This window comes from Dermacentor silvarum, chromosome 8, assembly GCF_013339745.2.
Source record: "Dermacentor silvarum isolate Dsil-2018 chromosome 8, BIME_Dsil_1.4, whole genome shotgun sequence".
Classification (NCBI taxonomy): Eukaryota; Metazoa; Arthropoda; class Arachnida; order Ixodida; family Ixodidae; genus Dermacentor; species Dermacentor silvarum.
Genome location: NC_051161.1, coordinates 137,956,987 through 137,981,491, shown reverse-complemented (window position 1 = coordinate 137,981,491; position 24,505 = coordinate 137,956,987). Strand labels below are relative to the sequence as shown.

Below are 24,505 nucleotides of genomic sequence, written 5' to 3'. Positions count from 1 at the left end.
AATGCAAGCCGTTTCCCTGATCTTTCGTTGCTACGGAGTCTTGATTATATCTCTGACTTCAATCAAACAACCGCATTTCTAAATCTTTCTTCTGGAACAAATACAGCTTTCCACATACACCGGAGCAACTCGTACCGATTGTAACCCCATAGTGTTGTGTGTTTCATAATGACCACATTTATTTTTGCTATTATTGTTTCCTCATGTGCTGCCATATACCTATTATCCTCGTTTATCCATAAACCGAGGTATTTGTATCCTTTTACCCGATATATTTGCTTGCCCTGTATTGCTCCTGTCTGTTCACTGTTTTAAGTGAGTACGGCAAGACCTGGGGCCAGATTCACGAAGCTTTTCTTTCGTAAGTTCGCTTTGCCATTGGCTTGCCGCCTTCACTAATGATATGTCTGGCATCCGGATTGGCTAACATTCTTTCTTACGAGAAATTCTAGCGTAAGAAGTTTTTGTGAATTCAGGCCATGATTTTTAAAACTAAATTTCAATCCTAAATACTCACCTACCTGTCCAACATACTAGTCACACGTTGCATATCACTTTGCCTCTTAGCAAGCAACACATTGTCGTGCGCATAAAACAAACCTGGAAACTGCGGACCTGATAGCTGGGGTCATACAAACAATCGTGCCCGCTTGTTTGTATGAGAGAATAAACCCAATATTGAGTCGTTCAACTGTTGTTTTCATCCTTACCATGTACATCATAAACAGCAGCGGGGATAACGGACACCCCTGTCTCAGTCCCTCGTTGATGTCGACTTTCTCCTTGCTCCGTAGCCTTTCTCAATCAATGTCAAAGGCCCTTTCTAGGTAGAGCTGCCTCAAAAGCTGTATACAGTCGTCGTTAGGCTTCTCTTTCATGGATATCCCAGAAAAATGTTGCGGTTAACTTTGTCATACGCTCCCGTAATGTCTAGCAAAGCGACATATAACGATCTCATTTCTTCTTTGAATATTTGAATACATTAAGTAAGAACAAATTAGTTATTATCCAAACGCTTCCCGATCATGAAGCCAAACTGATGTTATACAGATCTGCAGTTTTCTTCTGCGCATGCTTGCAGTTCTATGTTAATTGCCTGCATTTCTAACCTGTATATTACCGGTGTAATTTTCAATGGTCTAAGTGAGTGAATTATATCTTTTTCGCCCTTGCCTTTATAAATTACGAACCCAGAAGTACGAGCTAATAGCCATGAGCACCAACTTCAAACTGAGGCCATTTAGCAGACGAAAGAAAAATACGGCTAGCCATAACATCTAGAAACTGATTAGTGTGATTACACTGTGCAAGAGCTGAGGTTTCTACCAGTTTTTTTCATTCTCCATTCGCTGAAATCTGCCATCTATTCATTACCCTCCGTCTTCAAAGAAGAGCACATATTTTTTTTCACTAGGCGATTGAATCCCATCTCACACTCACAAGGTTCTCAAGGTAAATTGTGGCTATGCAGAATACAAATTGCACAGCACCTACTTACTTTTAGACGAAACAACGTAAAGTTAGCGTTTGTCTTTCTCGCATCAGTGTTCAAGTTGTTTAGGTGTGAGACAAAGACATCTTTTTCATAAAGTGCCTGTAGCACCTGTCAATCTTCAAAGACGGCTCTAGACATACCTGGACATCATACGTGATACATTATTAGGTTTCTTAAATTCGAAGCAACGTACGAGGTAGTTTATTGGTTACATATATGGCATGGCACGAACGCCGTTTATAATACAGCTTAGCTACCCTATTTCACCGACGACCCAAACTGCGCATGTTTAATTACTTATCGCTTGTCCTGTCAAATATAAAATAAATGGAATTTCATTTCATAATTACACAAGATGATGAGAGGAACACTCAATAATTTTTTTTTCAAATACACCTGTCGCGTTGTTATTTTGTCAAAGATTCCTGGTTTATGTTTCCCCCTACGTATATAACTTTACTTCTGTGCACAGTACACAGTTCTGTCGTAAAATGGAACGCTGGAACCTAATGGAACATTTCATAAACTAAACAAAAATAATAATAACTGTCCCTGTGTGCTGATGTATGGGTGACACAGCACCGCACAAACGACGCCGAACACGGAGTACGAACAGTCCTGTCCTCGCTACCTCGTATTAATATTCGGAGGCTATCAAGGAAATTCTTGGGTGGCCGTGATCGCTTCCAGGTATGGCGAAATCGATGAAGCGCTTGCCGGCCAAGGTAATCAGTCACTCTAAACACGCGCGCTTTTTGTCGTCTGAGGCGACTCACGGTGATAAGGCGTACGGCGTAGGTATGTAAGCGGGGCACGTTCAACCTGCGAACTTCGCCTCGTAACCCCAGCTAAATCCCGTAAACGCGCTTAACATTTCATCGCTGTTGTTCTGCCTACATCAGCAGCACACTGCATTGTCGTCACCGTTGCTCTAAACGGACGGGAATCACTTATCCCAGTCTTCATGTACGCCTCTCTTGGTCGACGCCGTTAAACTTCGGCACTTGTGTTGTGAATAGAGAGTAGGGGTATGCTGTATTAGGCAGGCAGCCACAGTGGGCTAACGGAAGCGTCTTGTGCGTGCTGCAAATTTATAAGCAATGGGGCACACTAATGACGTCACAAAATGCGCAAGTCATATTTATTCACGAATAAGAAAGCCTACATGCCTAATTTATGTTACAGCTGGGGGAGGTCTTACGGTCCAATTTCTGAATCGTGCTCGTTCCCTAATGGTAGTGGGCCTATTTCTTTTCCAGAGGCTGTTTGGCCACCACGGTAAAAAATGACATCACTACGGGCGGCGTCCGTGACTGCCGCGCGCCGCTAGTGCCCACCGTAGTTCTACATGTTTCGTGCTCCTGCGTTTTCCTCAATCTGTTGCGCTTGCGCTCCCTATGGAGACAGACATGTTCCGCGATGCTAAAAGGGGTTACCTTGTTGCTCGACTCCTTTCACCTTATTTATGAACCCTGCGTGTCGAACGCAGGGTGGCCATGGCCGAAAGAGCGTGAAATTTCTGGAACAAATTCCACATTGGCAGCCCTTGTAGTTACTGATGAACACCAGTTATGAATTTGATTCAATATAATTAACATGTCATAGTGAGCTCTCACAAACGCGACCATTCGTGCTTGGAGGGACAAATGTACCGGCCAGCTACACCATTCTGAACGCTGTGCGTGACACTAAACTTAGATCTGATTGCGTCATAAGTGGCCCGACAGCGGGGTCATTTGTGAACACGACACATCAACGATCAATAAATGCCCACTTCATCTACAGAACTATACTAAAGTAAGGAGTGTCGGTACTACGGTTAGAATGATACACGGAATACGACTATAAAATGTTTTCTGTAAATGCAGTTTTAGCAAGCGCCCCATTCTCAACAATTTTAAAGACGTTTCACCTCGAGAGCTTGAGTTGCTTCCTGAGAAAAGAAGCCGCAGAGTGGAATAAAAATTCTTCTTCCTAGAAGTACCAGTCCTAACTTATTTTTTCGGGACAACAAGAGCGATAACCAGGAGTGAATCTCGTCGTACAGCTGAGTACGAGTTATGGCGCAACAGTGATTAAGCCACTATATTATGCGGTCATTGGGAGCTGAACACTCTTTGTAGTTTTCAAGTTCTGGGTAGGTGCTCCTTCCATCTAACCTAACGTCCTCCAGTTTACGCATGAGCGCCCTAATTTTTTATAACCTAGTGTCGTATGCTAAAAAAAGAATGAGAAAAAAAGAAAAAAGAAACAAAAACTTGCCCTGGCTGTTCGAGCTCCTACGAGCAAGTCCTTGATTTACCCCGTCTCTCTAAGTATCTCATTTTTGCGGTTGACGTCTGGGAAGTAGCAAAAGCGGCAAGTAAATAGCAGCAAGTAGCATCAAGCACCAGCCTTGTGATTTTCGGCGGCGTGCTTGAGAGCGCTCTCCAGCGTCCGCAGCGGTATGTCGCACTTTCCGATGTGGCCCCATTTGCCCGCCCGGTCACCAGCTGACTTCGGAGCGCCGTTGTTCCTTCGGCAGCACACGGGATCCTCGCACACTGCGTTGCTCCCCGGCGAGTACTCTGGATCGTAGTGTGTGTCCGAGATGTGCAACACTTTCACTTGTCTCTCCGCGTTTTCATCTTCATCGTCATCCACCTGTTGTAAAAAGAGTTTGGAAAACGATGCAAAAAGAATGCAATTGCAAATTCTTCACACAACACAGCGCCGAAGGGAGGCCACCAGTTAACGCTTCAAGTTATAAAATTCATAAGAGAAAAACAAACCCCCTTACGCACCACGGTAGCTTAATGGCTCCAGCATTGAACTGCTGAGCTCGAGGTGGTGATTTCGGACCACGCCCACATACAGTGTCTCTCATGCGATGACATGAAAACTGTGAAACGTTCCCATGTGAACTAGCGTGTACACACTGATCACGCATGATTTGCCGGCAATTTTTCAGGCTGCAACCACTTCGCCTGTTTGGCACGTGATGTCACAAACCCTCAAAAACTCGCAAAACCAAAGTGACGTCTTCCCACTAACGGTGAATTAATAGGCTGGACATAATTGAAAAGTTTTAGGAATAGCCGGAGGCTGCCCCGCTTCGAAAAGAATAAAAGATGGCTGCCCACCGATCCCTCTGCACTGGCTAGTTGGAGCTGCCGGCGAGAATGTATTTCTTGGTTTATAATAAAAATGTTTGCCTGGCAGCATAACGTCATCGAGCCCTTTAGGCACGTACACGATACCACTCTTCCGACTGTTCCTGGCTCAGGACCTGTTTTTCCGGCATTTTTCACTCCCCGTCACACGTCGCCGCGATTTCCGACCAGCCACCCCAAGCTAAGTAAGGGGAACCAGACGCCGCAACCACTCTGCTCCTGCGGTCATCGACGTTCACTCTGCTAGCTCGGCCCCAGCGAAACCCTATCCTCTTCTGCGTGCTTCTCGCCTCCTGTCAGACAATTTACTTTTTTTAAACTGTCAAGATAAGCGACGCTATTCGCTTTGAATGCCAAAACAGTGACCTCCGATAAAGAAAGAGTGCGTTTCCCTTATAAAAATTATTGCTGAAAGTCTGATTAATAGCTGTATACAATTCTCATCAAACCTACCGAAATTGTGGTTACATTCTGATGCTTTTTTGTGATGAGTACTTGATAACTTTCTGCATGTATTTGGCCACCGCGTTTCCGATGCATTCTTGATTACTGTATTTGTGGTGCATTCTTGATTACTGCATTTGTGGTGCATTTTTGATTACCACATTTCAGAAAGGCTTAGATCACTAAACACAGTAGTTACTGCATAAACCGATAGATGGCGCTGAAAAACAAAAAAAGCAAAAAATATCTTTTTTTTTTCGATGACTTAAGCCTCTCTAACATCTCTCGCTTCTAAGCAGTTGCGGATGGATGACGCTTCACAAAACGACCACTAGCGTTTGCAAAATACATACGGATGAGATTGCTCGAAAATGTTCTTGCCTAATTTCTCACAGAAATGAAAAACCGGCTGCTATGCCGCAGCGTGCGTAAACGAAGCCGTACGTGTCCGAGCCGGCTCGCGGTGTACAGGCGCGTCCACGGCAGCTTGCCGCGCACCGTTTGTCGTTCGCGGGCCGCCGTTCGATGGCTGTTATGCTCGCGAACGGCAGAGGATGAGTTCTGAATTTCTGCGGCAGCCGTACAGCGACTTGGTCAGTCAACGACAGAAGAGCGGTCGCTGTGTCCTATCGCCGGCAGCCTTGATCACCACCACTGATCGCTCGGGGGCGCCGACATCGTCGCTAGGCCTTCTCCCCTTACCTTCGTAGCTCGAAGCTCACGGCGCTTCGCAATAAACTACCGACAGGCAGCACCTGCAATATTCTGTTACCGTTGTTGCCACTTTACCATATGCTCGCAATAATTTCACACAAAGAAGAAAATATACGGTGATATTCGCGGCGCTGTCGAGTGCGATATTTGCATAGCTGAGCGGGTTCACCGAGCACCGTATGTCGCAGTGCACTGCAGCTGAGTTGGTCAAGTATCGGATCCCTCGTTGGTGCTCAACGTTTGATAGTAGACATCGCTTTTCATATGATGTAATGTACGCATCACTTTATCTAGCGGAAATTATTTTGCGAGCTGATGTTTGTGTCGCCGGTGGGCTAGCGCAGGCTTGTGTCGCGGTGCATCGGCGCGAGCGCGCGTTGGTTCCAAGTTGAACATGTCTCCTATCGTAGCTCCCGAAATTTTTGCATTTTCGGCGAACCTAAAAAAAAATACTCGCCGTCCTGCCGTTTGGCACATATTAACCGCGATGACGCCGTGAGTACACGTGCGTAAAAAAAAAAAAAAACAAGCATCACTAATCTGCGGTCTGTTCACCACAAAAATAGCGATAGTTGCACTTAATTGAAGCGAAAATCTGAAACTATGCTTTATCAAACCAATTATAAAAATCTTCGTTTTTTATTGTATTAGAACACTACATGGATGGGTTATATAGCATACATCTATATAGGATGTGGTTATACATCAGTGAACGCCATAAAAGCCTCTGTACATTTAACTACAAAAATCATAGTGTGCATTCTCTATTGAGCGGCTGCTGGAAACTTGATGCTAAATGTCTTCAGTGTTTATACATCAGGCATATAAGCTGAAAATCTGCATAAGTTTATCTGCAGAAATTGTGATGTCTATTCTGTACTGAGTGACTGCTGCCAACTTGATGCTAAATGTCTGCAGTGTTTATACATCAGGCATATAAGCTGAAAATCTGCATAGGTGTATCTGCAGAAATTGTGATGTGTATTCTCTACTGAGTGACTGCTGACAACTTGATGTTAAATGTCTGTAGTGTTTATACATCAGGAACATAAGTTTCAAATCTGCATAGGTTTCTCTGCAGAAATCGTGATGTGTATTCTCTACTGAGTGACTGCTGCCAACTTGATGTTAAAAGTCATCAGCTGTTGAGTTTATGATAACACTCTGATGTATCATCAAAAACATATCAAGATGTAATCAGAAATTCAAGAACCATTTTTGTAAGGGTTGATTCGGCTGTTCAAACAACGGGCCGGGTCACCACTCAATGCTTGCTTCGGTGGTTGCGTAAGTTTGACGTCAGGAGATGGTAATTAAGTGAGAACGGCATAGTTTAGCGTTTACGGCCCAGGCCTGTAAACAAATGATATGCAATTGAGCGTCGAATAACCAAGTCGATGGGATCAAAAAAAAATAATCCAATGAATCGAAAGCACCTAAAGCACTCGTGCGAATACACTATTATCTACTTCTTAGCGAATACAAACGAATAACATTTACCTGTTCCAGCTTTGTCGAACTAAGAAATTGCTGACTAGGCTTGCACTGAGAAGCCGACAAACGTTTCAACTTATCTGGGACAGAGCAGATTGCGCCATCACGTAGAGCCGATGCTGATCTTTCCGAAGCACAGCAACGGGCAGCTTCGTACGAACAATAGTGGCCCACTTCAATCTGGCATATCAAAATGTCTACTGCAGCAATACGCACATTAGATTTAAGGAGATTTTGAACACAAAATGTTTTCAGGGACGTGTTTCTGTACCAGCGTTTTCATACAGAAGTAGTAGTACGATGGGCGGTGTGTTCGGTTTGTATCGCTGCTTCCAGGTCCTATTTGCGTTAGGTTTTATCGACGTGGCAGACAGTTTAAACGCTGTTTTAAATCAAAACCTATTTGATATATTTAGTTTTGTTAAATTCCTGTTTGACTGCGCTGAAGTTTTGACATCTGCAAACGAAATGCAAATTTGCGCCAAGTTCCTACCATTTGCCAGGCTGTGCGATACCGCCACTATGATAATTTTTATCATCCAATTCCCGGAAGTGTAGAAGGTTGGGCTTCTCGGTTCGCACTGTATCCACAATCAGCACAATAATCGATCCACATTCTATGTACGGGTGCTGGAAGAATCGATCGGGCAGTTGGCTACCTTTACTTTACCAAAGCCGTCTCGATGCTACGCCTTGAAATTTCACCATCTCTTTGACCACCTAATCAGGTGCCGTCATTAGCAGCGTTTCACTTCCTTGACATACTTTCTATTTCGACCATTCATCAGCCTCTCTACGCATCAGATGACCTGCCCATCTCTGCTTCCCGCCTTCCTCATGTGTTTAATTATTGCTAATATTTGAAATGTTCTTGCAACGTTATCTTATATTTTTTGCATATTGACGCATTTTTTAATTCGTTTGAGGTCTTATTTATATTCCAAACTGTGTGGTGAATGCCCCTAGAGGATGTGTCTCATGTTCTAAAAACTCGGCATCAACATCAGCTATAACCGTCTGTCACCCATACTCTTTCCTCACGTTTCCGAACATCGTACTTTCATTTTCCCCTTCAATTTTCGTGCCTACTTTTTTTTGTCTAGAAGAACTCGCGCGTTATTTGTACACGCTAAACCACAATATTGTTTCTTATGTCGCGTTATACCAGGTCCTCATTGGAGGTCAGCTACGAGTTTGCTCGGCTGCGGGGTGAAAGCTGACGCCGTGGAAGAGGTTACGAGACTTTCACGTAAAAAAATACATTTAGCTAGCTACTTGTAATGCTCTATATTTTCTGTAGTATTAGCATTGATTTATTACTTTCTTTTTTTACGATAACGCTCATGGTAGGTCAAATATTTTTTTCAATAGCCACTTACATTTAACTAGTTACTTTATTGACGGCACAAGCTGTAACAGGCGACGCAACTTTCAGCACCTTTATTTGACGCCAGCTACAGTAGAATGCCGGTGGTCGTGCGATGCAGTAGGCTCACGGATGTACATGTTAAACCGTAAAATGAGGGCGTCAGCTTTATTTTTGTTTTCTGTCTTAACTCTCACGTGGTTCCCCGCTCACACGGGATCCATCGAGGACGGCCCCGCAAACCATAACGAGCTGGCCCACTACAAGGCGCGAGGTCTCGCTTTCCGCGACCATCGAGAACTCACCCGCCGGCCCGCAGTGGTGGGGAACAGAAATCAACCGACCACATACAACGAAATTACGCAGGACTTTTATCTCGGCTGGGGAGACTTTTCCCTTCCTCTCAAGAAGTTAAATAGAGCGCAGGCATTAATCCTAAGAATATTGCAAACAGGCCAGTATCCCAGCCCAGCTTATTACACAAGCTTAATCCCGACACTTATGCCAGCAGTTCTTGCAGGCACTGCAATGACTTCGCTAGCCTAGACCATATGCTCTGGCGTTGCCCCTCGTTGCGAGGCACGGAACAAATCAATGAGGACAAGTGGTTCTCCGCTATCAAGAGCCCCGATGCCGGGGCGCCACTATGGGCTGCCCAGAGGGCCCACGATGCGGCCGTCGGGCATGGCCTGACTGTCCCAACGTGGTAGCGGCCCGCAGCGCGCTGAGTCGCGAACCTCAGAACTTTCATTAAAGTTTTGCACGCATCCATCAATTAACACTTCGCCAACGATTGGGACTAGTTGGGCTGCTCTGGCTCGATAGCGACGGTCACTTCGGACTTTGGTGCCCGGAAATCACCTACCGACAATTTTTTCTGCTTTAATTTGGTACAACTGGCAGGACCGTCTCCGAACCCCAGCAACAACGACGCGCTGTGTGTCATACAAGAGCTAGGCGCGAGAATCGGGACATTGAGGAACCAGTATCTTGTACGCAAACTGTTCGTGCGTTACAACACCGCACTTCCCTCCAGCATGCACTTCAAGCGAGGTTTCAGTTTTTGTGCTGTTGTCTCATAAAAAAAATAAAGAAAGAGAAAACGAGGAAACATGAACGGCGAAATATTTGAAAAGTAGACGTTGGGTAATATAAGGTAGGAAGTGCTGCAAAGGACGCATTAAACATGCCAGGCACGCTTGTTTTATTTTCTGCACTTGTGAAATGTTAATAACTTTTCTGAAAAAGCAACGTAAAAAATTGATTACGTTTAAGTAAATGCTGAATTACTTTCATGGGGCAGCAACTTCTCATTGCAACCAATCACATTTTGAAAAACATAGTTGTAATTGTAATCGGTTACTTTTTTTCTGTAATGCCGAGCAGTTCTGCCGTCACCAACAACAGCCAGCGAGAACCTAGGTTGTGAGCCAGCAAACAGGCACATAGTACTTCCGAAGGGTTTTAGAACTCACGTATACATAGGGTTGTTCGTTTTCGGGTAAAACCCAATTTTTCCCGTTTTTTACACCCCGAAGTTGCTTCAGGAGAATCGGGTTACACCGGATTTCTCCCCGAATTCGAAAACGCTGCACGGAGTTTGCATTGCACAAGCGCTATAGCTACCCTGACTCGGGACAACGAAGTTCAATTCTGTTGGCTTAAGTGAACTCCAGTGACCTATAGTTGATTTCGCAAGCTGCGTGCCACACTGTGGACGCTGCATGGCTCTCAACCAATCGCCCAACGAGCGCGCCTAACTGTTATTAACTTATCGTGTTGCTCACCGTGCCACCGTGTTGTGCCTAGTTAATGGAAGCTGTGATGTCGAGATAACTTTCTCTCAGCTGAGATACGTTCAAAGATTGGACAGGTCCCGGATGGAGACCGACAAGTTGCGCATGCAGATGATAATGTTAACAAGGATGCGTAAAAAATCGATGACCCGCCTTTCTTGAATAAAATGTTTCCTTTCCTTGAAGATATCAATGCTCTTTACTGTCATTATTACTTATTAATTTCCGAACAAACGCCGAACTTAGGAGTATTTGCTGCGTCCCTCCGATTACCAGCTTGAAACAGATCCCTAGTTTTAACGCGTTTTGCCTTATAATCGTGATACCTACTGATTTAAAAAAAACGAAGAAAAACGAAGTTAATGTATAGCTAATTGCATTCGTGAATTTAACCATAAAAAACCCGAATTTTGGAATGGTTCCACAAAAAAGCCGATTTCTCCCCGATTGTGAGCTTGAAAAGTAGCACCCGATTTTCACCCCCCGAATTTGAAAAATATATATATAAAACCCAAAAACGAACAACCCTACTTATACAGCGTCATTGTCAATGATGCACCAGATATCAGATTGGAATTCCTCATTGAAAGATTCTCTTTGTTTTATTTAGGGTTTTGCCTCAAGGGATATGTAGTAAAGAAAGTAATAAATAAAAGGCACCAAATACACTCGTGCAGCTTTGTGTGACAATAATTTGCTGCTTTTGAAGCATTCAGCAATTCAGAGTTTGTATGCACATTTTACACTTACCCCTAAAATCCCTTACTAAACTGATACGAAACGTCGCGCTGTTCGGCAGCTGCATGCCCCATGCATAATTAACGCAAGAATACGCTTACTTCTCCCTAAACGACGGTACACACCGCCCTGGCGAACAAGTTCTGGGTTTTGTAGGGATCGGGAAAGGCAGAGCTTGTAACCTCTGGAGAAATTTGTGTGCATTTTACCGTGAAGTTCATGAAGAAACTCGCTGGAACTTAGGGCTATCTTATAGGCTGTGTGGGTCTTAGTGAGCCGGCGTGAGTGCCACTATTTTAGTGAACTCAAGTAGCGTGCTCCGATGAAGTGATGTTAGGCGCCTTCGAAGTTTTGCGCGTGCAGTCAGAGCTTTGCGTGTGTATAAATCCAAGCATCACAAAGGAAGTGCAATGCAGATTAAAAAACAAGTGCGCTTTCCGAGTACTCTTCACGAGTTATGCATTTAGTTTATGCACTTGAACTTAGCTGCACTTTGAACGGCAAAGCAGTGAAATAAGGATCAGTCAGTGATGCACAACCTCTTTTTCACTTAAAGTTCTCTTTCCGCTCTGGCTTTGATGATCCCACAACTGGAATAACAGAAAAATAAAAGACTCAGCACCGCATGAAACTGCATAACTTTCACATTCACTTGAGGCACTTTAAGATAAAAGCAGAATTTATCGTTCATGAAGGACAAAATACAAACAGGTGGTTTTCGTTACCGCTTCGTATTCGGTGTCCATGTGGGCCCGCGGCTTGGACGGACCGCTAATGTGGACGGTCCAGTTGTGGACTTCACTGGTCAGTGGGCCACAAAGGGAACCGAAGATTACGCTGCATGTCTCGGTCCTAGGAGCCTTGCGGTTATTGGCGATGTAGAACAACTCGTCCTGCATAAAGATGAGGAAGTGGTAATAGCGATTCAGATTCCGACAGCAACAATACATAGACTTCTAACGCTCACACATCGCAGAAACAAAGACCAGAAAGAAGTTCGACCTTTCTAGACAAAGTAAAAGTAGAATGACCTTGAGAAACATCCATTCATTATAAGAGAAAATCTGAGTTGTCAGCGTTAATAAATGTTCTGGCGCTGCGTGCAAACAGTGGGGGAGAGAAATGGGAGTAAATAGATAAAAAGAAAGTGATCTTCATGATGAAAACAAAAACGGTTCTATTATTGTGCGGTAAAAGAAGTCTGCGCATGGGGAAACGAGGGTACCAGTTTTGCACGAAAAGGACATCTGGAAAATGGGGCACGTGATTGCGCCGCATGCTTTCACATCCGCTAACATTGTACCAGTGTAAGTTATTCGATTTTACAAGTGCACACATGCATACCCTGAACCCTAATTTACAGCTTCGTATTCCGTCCAACCTTTCACGACGTGACACCAGCCCTTTTGCCCGTCTGTTGCTCGGAGTATATCTTTCAAACGCAAATTCCTTTATTATTGGAAAGAAAAACAGCCCGATGTTTGACTTTAGTAGGTGCAACGCAATGATGGTGCACCTTCTTTGCGAGTGCACACTTTCAATCATCAAAGAGCAGTGCTCTATCTCACACTAGACCAGCTTGACAAACGCCCACTCACAGCAAGCGAAACGCTTGCACACTGGCCTATAAGGAGATCAGCGTTAGCCGCTCTAACGTGGCGGCTGTCTTACTCGAGAGATGCCAGATCGTGTGACAGATGGCATTACTGCCAACTCACCCGGCTTGTCCGGGCGACTTCCTTATATCGACCAATCTTCCAAATTGTATAGACACGGTCACATACATATGCATCACCCAAAAAACTGCCTCAAACCCATCGCGAAAAAGAAATCGTGTCGTGCACCACAGTCGCATCGTTATGGTCATTATGCGCATAAATGGCATTGTGTAAGCAGTATAGGCTATGTGGGCATAACTCAGTTCGTATTAGAGCTTCCGACTGATACACGCCTTAGGAATGCCCGTTGTGTAATGATGTAATATATGCGTTGCATAATGGCAGCCTTTTTTTTAATTTTGGTTTGCCATAGTACAGTCTTGTTACGCAGCTAAGCACATTTGAGTAGAAAGCGGCTGCTATTACGGGACATTAGAAAGCGTTGCTCCCGGTCGCATTACAAGCGCCGAGACGTCTTATAACTGTACTGGTACACATGCAAAACTGTTTCGGTCGTTACTGCGTCCCAGGGAAACAAATGAGCGATGCATTTATGTTGCCTCTCCCTCCCCACTCCTTTATTTTATTCGCTCAGCAAATCTTTCGAATTTCGAGGTCCCGAGCTTGGCAGCTATGAGAATGTGACTGGGCTTTGTGCGACGTTGTATACATGTCCGAGTGGGACATGTACTCTTGCACGACTATGTGGCGCCTTCACACACTATGTGACAGCACTTTTCTTCCCTTTTTGAATTATCTTTGAAAACTCCTTTTCCCCTTACCCAGTGCAGAGTAGCCAACGGGATGTATCCCCTAGTTAACCTCCGCCTCCTTCGCTTTCTTCAGTAAGCAGTAGTGTTTTTTTTTTCGTTGAAACGTGTACACGCGAAGCGTGTAAACTAGCCGGATGATACACTGCAGCTTTTGAAGCCCAAATTGCCTTCGTTTTGCTATAATTTCTGTAAATTAAAAAAGCAACGTTTTGATCCTTGCTACCGCGACCCTGCGTCGTGTTTCCCGTATCTTACCGACTCTCTCGTTGTGCACTACCAGGTGACCTTGGTGGTGACGACGCCCGTCTCTACCGCCTCATTCTGGACGGGCTAAAGGGAATCTCGTTAATGAGTGAGTATGTGTCCCACCTGCGAGGAGAAAACGAACGCATTCGCCAGTACCATACCGGGGGCGTGGGACAACAGGGTCCAAGTCGTCGCCTGCCTTCAAGCAGAGCTTCGTTGGCTGCACGACGAACTGACGCGGCGTGGGCCTTTCACGCTAGCCGAGATGCCTGCCTACTCGGCAACGCCATCTATTACAGCTTCACCGATAGCTAGAGTCTATCAACGCACAGCTGACAAATACGCTGTGGTTTCCTCGCCTGCAAGGGTAGCTATGGGGGCTTGTTGTGGATTCACGAGGAACGCTTTTGATGCAGCGCGAAACGTAACTTGTCTCTTGTGTCCGTGTTACGTTTCGCGCTGCATCAAAAGTGTTCCTCGGCTGCTTTCCCTTCAGTGACCGGTAAAGCCACTGGGACTGAAAATAAACGGAAAATTTCCCATCAATTGCAGTTATGACAACTACGACCTAATTTGTAGGTCGACGGCCGCAACAACTAGACTTTTTCCATTTCCATTTCTGCCAACCAAATAAAGGACTCACATCGCATGCATATATCTCCCCTTTCCTACAGCCAACTTAAAACGAAATAGGAAGCGTATTCACTTTTTCACTCAGCCGTTTTCATGGAGCTCTCAAGCGCCTGAACGACGCGTCAAAGCGGCCAATGAGTTTCCTGTCCAATCTGTTTTATCGGCTGCAGCATGATGACATGCGACATGTTTGTGAGCTAACGCCCGACATTCAATGTCGTGTATAGTGTACAGGTTTTTTAGCAAATGGCTCCTGGCTCTTGCACCAGAGCACCTGATTTTTACTGCAATGTCCCATCGTATTCTATGTTCGTGATTTCTGAAACATCACTGTGCATTGAAATTTCCGCCTCTGATTTTTTTTCCGCCAGACGACAATATCTGCTGCAGGGACCGGGACATCAGTGGATTTAAAAAAAAAAGTGGTGGCATACTGACTGGTGTGGACAGTTCACTTACATGCGTCCGGTGCGCTGCGAAACATTGTTGATTTTTATTTTTATATATTTTATAGTTTTTGATTTTACTCATATTTATCATATATTGTTCTGTTAGGTCATCTCTTCAAATGAAGATGTAATTCCCGTAATAAGCACCGAGTAAATTGTTCTTGACGATTTTAATACATCTTACATTCAATGGAAAACGCTTACATCTTCTCATTACAACCAATACGTCAAGAACAAGTGCAGTCTGTTGAAATTTCTGATCTTTAATTTTCTTGAGCAGCATAACTTGATCGCCAATTGCTGTGTTAACATCTTGGACTTGTGCCTGTCAAATGTTCAAGTTGTATATGTCTCACGTTCCTACATTTTATTTGTCGGCGCGGAACAGTTTCACCCCTCAATAAAGAACCGCCTTTCTGTCAGCCCTTAGACAAAGGTCATCCAGAGTTATCAACGAATCCCCTTGCTTTGCTTGCAAGCGTGGTGATTACACTGGTGTATACAAGTTCATGTCCACCATCGAATGACCACCTGTATATCAACAAAGCAAATGTTGATGGCGAGTTCACCGAGCTTCGTCTGAGCTTCATGCGCAAATACATTTTCCAGTGCAGGCCTAAATGCTCTATATGTTTCCACTGGTTCTCATCGGAACGTATTTCTATTAAAACGCATAAAGGTTACGCCCACCAAAATGCCATATCTGGCGATAACTTTCTGAGGCAGCGCAGCCAAAGCTACGGTGCCGAAGCACACATATTTTTCTTTTTTTTTTTTTGACTACGCATCTGCATGTAGTCCGCGAATGTAAGCATTTGAAAGCTAGGAAGCGTAAAACTATCCATACCAAGTATTATTTTAAAAGCGAAGCTTTACGGTGCGTACCTCGTCGGATTTCGTGACCGTGGCTGCGGCCTTGCTGTTCTTTTGCCCAATAGGCCAACTAATCACAGCATAGTACGATCGCCGCGTGCGCTGCTGGGTTCGTATACGTTGCACCACCACCAGATGACGCTCGCCTCTGCGCATCCCGGGCAGCAGGAACGCCGCAGGAAAGAAAAAATGTGGTTGATCCCTCTTATATAGGAATCGGTATAGAACACGAAAGTGAAACGTGTCTTCACAGAAGTAGTGTAATGTTTATTGCACATTGATATATAATGTCTATTGGTGTTTTGTGGCTAAAGCGCCCTTAGGCGTTGATGCACCCACGCTGACGCCTGGTGGCACGTCTCCTCCATCACGACTACCAACGTCGATGACCATGAGCAACCGTCGTGCATATGGAAGCTGCACTACGCTGCACACGCTAGCACAACGCGAAAGACGAAGCACGTAACTGACACACTAATACAACGCGCAAGACAAAGCACGTAACTGAATCGTCACCGAGTCAAATCAGCGCGTACAGCGCGTCGTAATTGCAGCCTCCGCGATCAACTTCAGAAACATTTTCAGAGCTAATTGCGGAGGCCACGCTCCGCTGTGCTGAGTACGGTGAACGCCACCTAGTAGTGCTTCTGCGAGAACGCGTTGGTAGTGCTTCTTGATGCCAGCGTCCCTTCGAATGCTGGCATCGAGGCGTCGTAGTGCTGAGACCACCGAAGCGTTCACTGTCGGTGCGCGTTAGTGTCATAATGCAGTACTTCTCTTTTCTGCTCGTAGGCGGCGGCACCGCCCCGAGCAAGAGCGCGGGTACACGGAGGAGTGTTAGATATATAAGGCGCGTCTGTGTAGCTCTCTGCAAATGCGTTTGTGGCGCAATGGGTTAAACGCTCGGCGATCTATCGTCGCGGACCGAGAGGTCGTGGGTTCGATTTCCAAATTTTGCATGTTTGTGGAACTTTTTCTTCTGGTTTCTTTCTTTGTATTATGTTCGTGTATGTTCGTGTGACGTATTTCCGTGACGGAAATACGTCAGTGAAGTCTTGGTGGACCCCGGCATAAAACACTTTCGTGTTAAAAAAGAACCAGAAAGCGCGCCTTAACACATCCGCGGCTGCACGCTGGATTCTAATTGCGCTACGTACGTACGCGCATGCTGCCTCTGGAACGATGATGTGTTCAGCGCCTGTGTCAGCAACTCCGCTTAACAAAGGGCTTAATATAATTTGCATGCCTCCGCGCTTGTGTCTGCGTGTTTGAATGACAATCACTCTAGCTCAATTTTGCCTGTCAAAGCCAAAGGTTCCCAATGGGCAATTGTACACCCGGAACTTTTTTTTATATTTGCATGAGTGTCCTTGCCTGCACTGTTTAAAAAATGCATAATTTTTCAATTCACCGATGACACCGCACTGCTGGTAGATCATTTATGCTATAAATTAGCGATCAATATGCTTCATAAGAATTTCCATTACGGAATTGATTTGTTTTCTGAAAATTTTCTTGTAATAAATATTTCAAAAACAAAGCCTAATTGTGCTACGTTGAAACCTGTTGAAACGCCGGAGTGTTGCCTCGTTACTTCGTATATAAAAGTATTCAAAGGGAAAATTAGACATCCACCTAATCGTAGCAATTGCCACAAAGGAAAACCATACGGGTTCCTCGAAATAAAAGCCTCGCAGTTGAAGAAAAATTCGTCCTGGTACGGGACTCGAACACTTCCCTTTGCTTCGATTTCTTCACACATTCGACTTCGCCCAGCCATGTGCTAGCCGCCAGGTTAGCTCAGATGGTACTGCGGCTGCCCCGGAAAAGGAGTGGTCCCGGGTTCGAGTCCCGGACCAGGACGAATTGTCCTTCAACTGCGAGGCTTTTCTTTCAAGGAACCCGTATGGGTTTAGTCTGTAGCGATGGCTACGATTGAGTGGCTGTCTCATTTTTCCTTTAATTACTTCTCTCCACCTAGCCGATTTCCGCGGAACTATAACGTCATATAAAAGTATGGTTCCCTTTTCGGTCAAAAAACGTGTTGTGCGCGCTCTTGCTTGGGGAATATTAAGGATGACATCACAATTTTCCGCTTCCACACTGCGCGTTTGGGAAGCCTGTGTGTCTTGACGCCCATCTGAAAAATAAAATTCCGCCTCCATTCCACCCTGTGAAAGTGGATGTAGAGCGAACCTGTTGCCGACGTCACACAAGCGCCACCACCACAAGACGTCGCACCGTCGAGATGAATGTAGCGTCCACGTTGGTGCTTCGACGCCGCAGTGTGCGTTCGCGGTGTCCATACGCTTACGCGTAACCCGCGTTGACAAAGTGAACGTCTCTGTAATTTTTTTAACAGTCTTGCCCTGGTGTCGATTAAACTCGCAGCACACTCTGCGCGACCGATGCAACGGAGAGAGCGCCCACTCATCAAGGACAGATACATCGTATGGACACGTCCGTCACGCGCCTACACAGGAGTGCTGGAGTAGAGCATACATCCTTATTATAGTAGACCATCCGCCTGGCGTGAGTGCGTTATGGAACTAATTCACTTTCTCAAAATAAAGTGCGTCACAAAATTTGTAAAGTACGACTAGCGCACAACCTACAGACATGATAGCGTCGGATTGTACTTTGAACGTACGAGAAAACATAATTCGGTTACGCGGAAAGTCAAAATTACACTAGCTCTGGAGACGAAAACATTTCTTTGTCGACACGACTGTGTACATGCACAGACGCAGGAAATTTACCGGGGTAGCCACATACAGCTTCGCAGTAAAACATACTTAAAAGTGTAACCTATAACTCGCATCAAATCTCATCTACAAATAAGTCTACGGATGTAGATGTTCCTTCTTTCCGCTCGTCAGGGGCGTAGCCAGACATTTTTTTCGAGGGGGGGCAAGCGTCTGCTTTCCTCTACGTGTCGTGATCGATAATAAATATGGGTAGTTTAAGCAGACTCTATACATGTATATCAAAGACATGCGACCCCTCCCCCCTCGCGTGTGCGTGTGCTTGTGACGAAATTAAGTAAAAAGTAAAGCGAGCTCAGTAAAATACAGTAAGCACGACAGGTACAGTGGGCGTTTGGAGCAACGGTCTCTCATCGCGCCACTGAATGGACCAGTCTTCGAAAACGCATCATTGAGACGATCCGCCCGATCGGAGAAGACATCGTTAATCGTTAATCTCCGATAAGCGTAGATGGTGTCGTCCTCGTCGGGGCGAAGTGCGTTTAACAAGTCAAGAGCGGCTATACACGTGAAAATGCACGTGTGACCAGGCTATATACCTACTCCCATAGCAATAGCTTGTTCGCTGCGGCTTTGCTCTAGAAAACTTAAATACGCGAAAAAACGCGTAATGCTTTTTTTTTCTCGAAGCTTTCGTCGCCCTCCTCCCTCATACGAGAGGGTTGCATTTCCTCCGGCAAGTGCTCGAGCCGCTCTGTCTTGCGCTATGTGCAAGCGTGCAGCCGTTATTTGCCTTTACGTCAACATATTCAGAATTGTACAGAATATTTCACCGCACGGCGTAGATGTACGCATTTTAAGTAGTGCGTGCAACTCATTTCTGCTTCACTTACGCCGGTGCAAACAGGAAGCGGCCTTGTACCTCACAGAATCTCGATTGATTGGTGTACTAGTGATGCAGGAATGAAGTCCAGTCTTGTTCAGTGCATAGAGCACATAATCAATTTCTCAGGACGCGTGAACTCCGACGAGAACTGTCAGCGCGTGAAACTGTCACCGCCTGCGAGTTCACTTACGCTGTACTGCGCACAGTAGTAATTCATGCTTGTCGGCTGTCTGTTTCGTGCATTCTGTTGCGAGTCGGTGGAATTTCACTGCTGTCATCAACTCATTCGTGTGTACATTGCTGGTTTGGGATTCCACAACAAAACAGCAACTACTAGCCTTCCGTAATTGCTGGTTTGGGATTCAACAACACAACAGTAATTACCAGCCTTCCGTAGGGGCGCAATCGCAAACAAGAGACGTTTCTCGCGCAGACTAATCCTGCGCGAGCGCGGCCTAACCGGCTCAAGGGAAGCGGCGGAAATGTATACCGGAGATTTCGACCACCTGGAGTCTTTAACGTGCACCTAAATCTAAGTAAACGGGCGTCGAGCGTTTACGCCATCATCTAAAATCCGGCTGCCGCATTTGTTGCTTCATTTGTTGCCCATTTGTTGCTTCAGAATGCGGCCACCACATTCTCGCCCAAAACTTCACAGAGTGTCACAGCCTTGACAAACACCGTGACAGTTTTTTCCATATGCAGACATGATTCGCTGTAAATTACCAACCCAAACGGAAGCACCCAGGAATGAAATTGTGATAGTAGCACCGGTTTCTTGAATTATGTCAGCGCGAAGCGACGAGAACAAAAGGTAGGTATGTGGGGGGGGGGGTTGAACCCCCCCCCCTGGCTACGCCCTTACCGCTCGTTGTTTTTTTGTTCAACCAATGCTGTTGCGTGGTGTTCGGGACTCGGATTTCAACTTTGAGCATAAACCTGTGCGCATGCTCCATTAGATTTTGCGTTTTACTGTGCCTAGTCTCTCAATAAAATACGTTGAGGCTATAAGATACATTGCGTATACGTTGCTAACATGTTCCCCAATTTACCTGAGGACAGTTTCTCCGCAGCATCTAAAATATTGCTTAAACACATCACTCGTGCCCTCTTGCTTGAAAATTTCCCATTTTCAGGATTACATGGACATCCTACCTTATGTACCATATACGAGTATGTGGCAATTAAAGCAAGGGATGTAATGTTGCAATTTGCTTGCCTTTTAGTTTTTGTTTTGTGTTTTGCGTATACCCCAACTCTACGTGTTGTGTTAAATTTATGCTGCTAAATGCAATGCCGCGCGCACTTAGCCTTCGCAAATCGGCAGGGCCATGTCCCAAAAGCACTTATTAGGTTAGAATGCCCTCATGCTAACAATATATCTGGCCTGTGGCAATAAATACGTTATGATGATTATAAATTACTTATAATTAGATTAGATCGCGTTAACGGGGACGTAAACGCGAGCAGCTTAGGGTGCCTCGATACCACACTTCTCCGTACAGGGCGGTGACACGTCCGGTTGCGCCACCATACTGAGTCGGAACACCTAAAGGCGCGCTATGACGTACAGCGGAAATTTAGGTTCTGCGCTTGCTGACGGGGCAACAAGTTGTAATTTTCCCCGTCTGTACGCTTACGTGCATTGCAACATTTGAATTTTACATAAAAACTGGGCTGCAACGCTTACTATAAAGCAATCCTAGAATAGGCTTCAAACCCATCAGTCGTTCTTTCCGCGCTTTCGCTTACGCTCATACATTTGTTTCTAAAACAAAATTGACGCGATGGTGTATACACTGTAAAAGTGTCCGTTCTTCCCTCACATTTCTTCCTGTAAACATTACTGCACAATGCCTGTGCTGAGATAAAACGGCGAGATTCCGTTTATCAAGCCAAGCGCTTGCGCACTGTCTGAACAGTGACTCTAATAATGATTAGTGATCTATGAAATATGACGTCATGTCATTGTGGTGCCATGGAATGATATTACAGAAGCAATTATTTTTACGGGCAATTGCTGTAAATATGATGTGGTTTATGCGGTTCCATAGAATGCAATCACAGATTTCTTTATTTTTAAATGCGTAAGCATTTCCATACCTACCAAACGAGGAAACCTGTCTGTCCATCACGTAAGACGAATGCGATGGCTAATAACCCCGCAAGCATGGCTCATACCCCCGTAAAGCTGAGGCTACAAGTGCTCAGCAAAGTGACGCGAACAGTGCATACTTTCATTGAAATCGCCCATACAACACACAGAACAGCACACGTTTCAATAAAGAACAAGCTCAAAGAAAGTATCCAAACCATGAATAAAGTATTGCATACCCCCCTCAGCAGTTGCAGTGGTGCTTTTGCAAGAGTTTCGCAGAACATCCACATTCGCAGGCTGGTAACGACCGATAAGGGTTGATAAGGGTCTGATCGAGTCTGATAAGGATCATATCGACCGATAGAGTTTTATAGGTGTTCATGCTGGTCGGATCAATTCGATAAGATTGATAATGACACCACGCTGCCTGGAGATGAGCAAGTGGCACAATGCTTACGCATAATTAGACAACTCCAGTGGAGTTTCTAAGTGAATGTTTTACGGTAAGTTCCTTTGCATGCGAAGGCCTGTTTTAGCGGTGCAGGGGAATGAAATTTTAGAATTCTGCATTTCTGACGGGAGACTACTGTAAACATGATGGTACGTTATTGCTGAGCTATGGAATGAAATTACTGGCGTCTGTACATTTTACGGGAAATAGATGGCAGCCCATGCTGCTAAAAAAAGTACACTAAAGAAAACGGTGTATTTTTTACAGTGTACTTAAGGTTTTATAAGTTGTCCTTCAAAAAGGTTGTCGCCATTCTTAACCGTAAAAGTGTAACTGCGTAATGCCGTCAAAAGCTATAGGAGAAAACCAGGTGAATAAATACGGCAATGTTACCAATAACTGAACGTAATGTAGTTACATAGATACAAGTCGTGCGTGTGACATGTAAGAATGATAAAGAGCCCATGGGCGATAACAGTCTTACATTTGCTGAGACAGGCTGTACGAATGTCAAAAAGCAAGATCAAGGTCGCTGTTGCAATTACGTCCGCGGCTGCCGGATTTCAATTTCGGCAAATGTAATTTTTGTAACAAGTGAGATTCCAGGCGGAAATGCAGCAAACATAAGACTACCAGGAAAATCACCGAAGCTCAAATATGTAGTAAAACAAAAGAGCATTGGATTATGAAAAAACGATCGTGTACTTAGATTGAGGTGCACGTTAAAGAACTCCAGGTGGTCAAAATTACTTGAAAGTTCCCCACTCTGCCTAATTAGCGGATCCTCGTTCTGGCATGTAAAAACACCAGGAATATTATTTTAATACGTGAAAAACAGTAGCAAGGCACAATGTAGGACGTTTAAATTTAAACACTGATAAGTGAACACCGTTGTTGCAGACATCTACAGCCTAATACATAAGCCCATGCGTTCGGTTTGTTATTGTTTCCTGCCTTTATCATAGTATTGTATGCCCTACCTATACACATATAGCGCCAAAATATTTTTATGAAAATCAACTTGCCTTACGTTCTGTTATGCAGCGATCCATTAATGGGCAGAGCAATCTGATGTACATCTCGCCGAAAAAAAAAAAACGGTTGCGAGAAGATCGCGGTCACTTCAGTTAAATCACATGAAGACAGCCTGAAAACAACTCAGATGTGATTCAAGGCAGCAGACCAACACGTTAACCTGTCTGAAGCCACAGGGTGCTTTGCACATAAACTTCAGAGCATTGACAAAACAAAGCTCAAGTTATGTGCTTCTTACAAACATGAAAGCATATCCGTCGAAATTTACACCAGAGGTGGTGTTACTTCTATATGCCATCCTCCTCGTTACATCTGGCAGGTGCAATCAGTGCAAGTGTAAATGATGAACCGAAACTAGATAAAGCTCCCAAAAAAAGTTTTTCTAATGTTTGGATGCTCAGTGCGTGCGACTGTTGGAAATTAAAGATTGATTTTGAGTAGGCTTCTCATCAATTTGATTAAATTACTTGAACGGTAAATTCCTAGTGCTTCAAACATTTTCTCAGGACCGTTTCACACGAAAGCAAGAGAGAGAGAAAGGATGCATAGAAAAGAAGAGAGGTTGACCAGACGTAGTTCCGCATGGCTATCCTGCAGGTGGGAAGGAGTAGGGGGATAAAAAGCGAAAGAGAGTGGAAGGGGGCAGAGAGAGAAGAAAAGAAAGAAAGACGAGCACAAAAAAACCGTGTGCACTATACAGCGGTAGGGGGCGGCATTCTTAAAGTCTGTCGTGAAGGCCCGTACACCGCAGGAAACTTAGTAGCGTGAGTAAGGCTTAGGCGCGGATGTTGGTTCGTAGCACTGACCTAACGCTTTTAGTTCCGTTAGTGGACGAGGGCTTAGATGAACAAGGTTCCTGCCGACTTTTTCCTGCGTTCTGGGACGCGGGCAATGAGACATAGTTGCCGTTTTTCCGTCGATCTGGTGAACAAAGGTGCGCAGCAAACGGGCATGACGGCGTAGTTTTAGCGATAGAACTGTCAAACACCTTTCATCCCATGGATTCGTGCCCTCAGATGGTAGAGTAACCACCCAGGACAGGCGTTGGTCCCTGGTTTCAATCCAGGAACAGAACGAATTTTTCAACTGCGATGCTATGCTTCTCAAAAACGCGTATGGGTTTCCTTAGTAGCCTGCTGCTATACAATTCCGGGAGATGACAATCTTTCCCTTTCATGTACTTTCCTCTACTTTGCGGGCTTCCGCAGAACTGATTTGCCATATTCAGTGTCCCAGTGCCCCGAGTTCATTATTTCTCCCTGAATCTGCGATCGGCTACCCTCCTCAAAAGATCCGCTGGTGAAACGACCGCCTTGGAAATGCGCTTGTCCCTGGTTGGAATCTCTGACCAGGAAGACATATGTTTCAACTGTGTGGCTTTGTTTCTGAGAAACGCATACAGTTTTCCTTTGTAGCTCAGTGCTACAGTTCAGGTGGATGACAGTTTTTCCTTTTCAGAACAAAACCTGCGTTAAATTACCAGGTAATATTTTTAACGA

General features: G+C 44.9%; 1 protein-coding gene across 2 annotated transcripts in view; it reads right to left on the bottom strand.

Annotated features, from left to right (window-relative positions):
• The window catches only part of LOC119461723 (sphingomyelin phosphodiesterase), a 125,074-nt gene that overhangs the window by 17,108 nt on the left and 83,461 nt on the right, over positions 1 to 24,505 (bottom strand). For both annotated transcript variants that reach the window (XM_049672038.1, XM_037723093.2), the window contains exons 4-5: positions 11,925 to 12,092; positions 3,890 to 4,138 (exon numbers count right to left, since the gene is read on the bottom strand). In XM_049672038.1, the coding sequence (XP_049527995.1) occupies positions 3,890 to 4,138; positions 11,925 to 12,092 (417 nt within the window). The remainder of the gene's footprint in view (positions 1 to 3,889; positions 4,139 to 11,924; positions 12,093 to 24,505) is intronic.